The 2500-nt window shown below is 36.5% G+C and overlaps 1 protein-coding gene across 1 annotated transcript in view; it reads right to left on the bottom strand.

Moving 5' to 3' along the window:
* cyst (rho guanine nucleotide exchange factor 18 cysts) overlaps positions 1 to 2500 on the bottom strand; it is a gene marked incomplete at its 5' end in the record, with an annotated part of 122514 nt that overhangs the window by 60352 nt on the left and 59662 nt on the right. The window contains one exon of the mRNA XM_068364860.1: positions 2182 to 2244. Coding sequence (XP_068220961.1) covers positions 2182 to 2244 — 63 coding nt within the window. The remainder of the gene's footprint in view (positions 1 to 2181; positions 2245 to 2500) is intronic.

Raw genomic sequence — 2500 nt, 5'->3', positions numbered from 1 at the left:
TTGAAAAAAAAATGAATTCCATAGGTTTTAAAAGATTATTGCAAGAATGCGTAAACGATATGGAGTTTGGAAGGATGATAAAAGGTTCTATAAATGAAAAAGGTAGTGGGAAAATGCCATAACAACCTTAAAGAATAATACTTTATTTTATTTATACTTTAAGGGCCACTTTTCCGGTCTTGTACAGCAGGAGAACCCTACTCATGTTAACTATCAAAGCCTTTCCTTTGAAATCAAATTTCTATTACTTTTTACAGCAGTACATTTAAACAATCTATCTAAGCTTCAAGTACTGGACGCATGTACAAACCCAAGGTCATTTATAAATCTTGAATATATATGTCTCAAATGCGTGTGACTTCTATCAAATGAATGGATCTTAAAATTATAGTGGAAAACATTACTTTTACTTTTAGGGAGTTTATTTCTCGCCCTCCATAAGAGTCTGTTCAGGCGGGCCTTGATGTGTGAAAATAATTTCCTTCCAGTTTATATTTTGCTCTGTATCTTTTCAGTTATTCGCTAGCATTTGTATTCAGGCTTAATAGTTTTCAGATCACTATTATGACACTTCAAAGATATAAGTCTTCAGGTTTTTCTTGAAAGCTGCCACATTTTTGCTATTCTTGACATTAAGTGGAAGGTCGTTGAAGAGTCTCGGTGCAGCATAACAAAACGTTCTTTTTCCTATTGCATGATTCACACTAATTTCGGATAGTCTATATGGGTCATCAGCATGTCTAACTCTTACAGCAGCGCTAGTAGCTTGAGGGTAGGGGACCAAGCAATCCCGAAGATATTTAGGCTTATCACTTGTAAGTGTTTTGTGAGTCAACAAACAAATCTTATATTCAATTCTAACCTTAACAGGTTACACACACACGCACACACAATAAGTTATACGTAATGCTCATTTTACATCACTCAATAGGTCCTTCCCTTCTTGGACCATAAACACGGCAAGGGTGAGAACCCTGGTGTTGTTGAAAGGTTGCCAGAGCAGAACCTTGGGCAGTATATTAGCCTCTTTATGTGGACAGCCATAGGTCACGTCAACTATTTATTTTCTTTGCAAACTCAATTTCAGAAATGTTTGAATTCAACATTTTTTTTTGCATTTGTTTAATAACGATAAAAAAGGACAGTAATAATTACTACTTCTATTACCATAATAGCGGCAAAAAATAATTTCTATATTTATTGAGAAGCTTAGAAATGACAGCAATGTTAAATTGCGGTTGTTACAGTTACAGCTGCATTACCCTCAGGTCACCTGGTAACCATACATTAACCCCCCCCCCCCCCCACTTCTAAAGCCAACACCCAAATGGAGCTTGTAACTGTAGACAAAACTCAATTCCCTGAAATGTCTCAATAAGAGTTGGCATTTATAAGTTATACAAAAGAGCCATATCGAGACCTACTGCCTCTCGCACTCTTAGGCCGGGAGCACACTATCGACTCTGTGGCGCCACAAAGCCACAACATCGTGTGGCAGGGATGGGGTCTCCCATAGGTTTCCATAGTTTTCAAGTTTTGCCGCACAAACTAGCGACTGTGGCTCTCTGTCGCTCATCCCCGCCACAAGCGTGGCGTGGCTTTGTGGCGCCGCAGAGTCGCTAGTGTGCTCCAGGCCTTAAACTTGAAAATCGAAGTAGTATCATTTCTTTTCTCCGAGGTGGGAGCTTACTTTTTTTTTCCAGTTAAAGAGCCATATGCAAACCAACAGACGTAGATAACACGGTGTTACGGACATCACTATCTATTCAAGAGGTTATCATTTGAAGGTCGCATGGATAGCAAGGTTGAAGTGAAAGAAAAAGGAATGCCAACTGAGAATACAAGAATATCGAATGGAAACCGAGATTATATAGGAAAAAGAGATTCGAAACTGAGAGTATGAAGGGAAAGGGAATGGCAAATGAGAACACAGAAACAAGGAGCGGAAAATGAGAGTAAAGGAAAACACTATAAGTGGAATCAAACTCAGTTATACAGATATACTTTTTTTTTTTTTTAAGAAGTTTAAAGGTAAAATAGGAAAGAAAATCATTGAGCAATAATCAATATTCATGTTCCTAACGTCCGTACAATATGACCCAGAGAAAAATCGTCTTATGCCCAATACTTAAAAACCTTTACTTTTACTTCAAATCTCATTAACTTTATAATAATACTTACTTGGCATCTGGAACGTCATGGGTGAGCTGTTCTCCTTCCTTCTCCTCGCTTTGCACCTTACTGCTCCATGGAGGACAAACAAAAACAAGATTAGTATCTCATCAAAGCATTTCAGCCAGTAACGTGACAATAAATTTCAACTTCAACAGCATATAAAACATATATACATATATATAGGCTATATATATACATATCAAACATTACACACACATATGTATATCATATATATATATATATATATATATATATATATATATATATATAAGGAATGAGTAACATTACTGTCATGAATATATCAACGAAACTAAATTACGAGAGA

The sequence above is a fragment of the Palaemon carinicauda genome, chromosome 42 (assembly GCF_036898095.1).
Source record: "Palaemon carinicauda isolate YSFRI2023 chromosome 42, ASM3689809v2, whole genome shotgun sequence".
In the NCBI taxonomy this organism is placed as follows: domain Eukaryota; kingdom Metazoa; phylum Arthropoda; class Malacostraca; order Decapoda; family Palaemonidae; genus Palaemon; species Palaemon carinicauda.
This window is presented reverse-complemented; position numbering and strand designations above follow the sequence as displayed.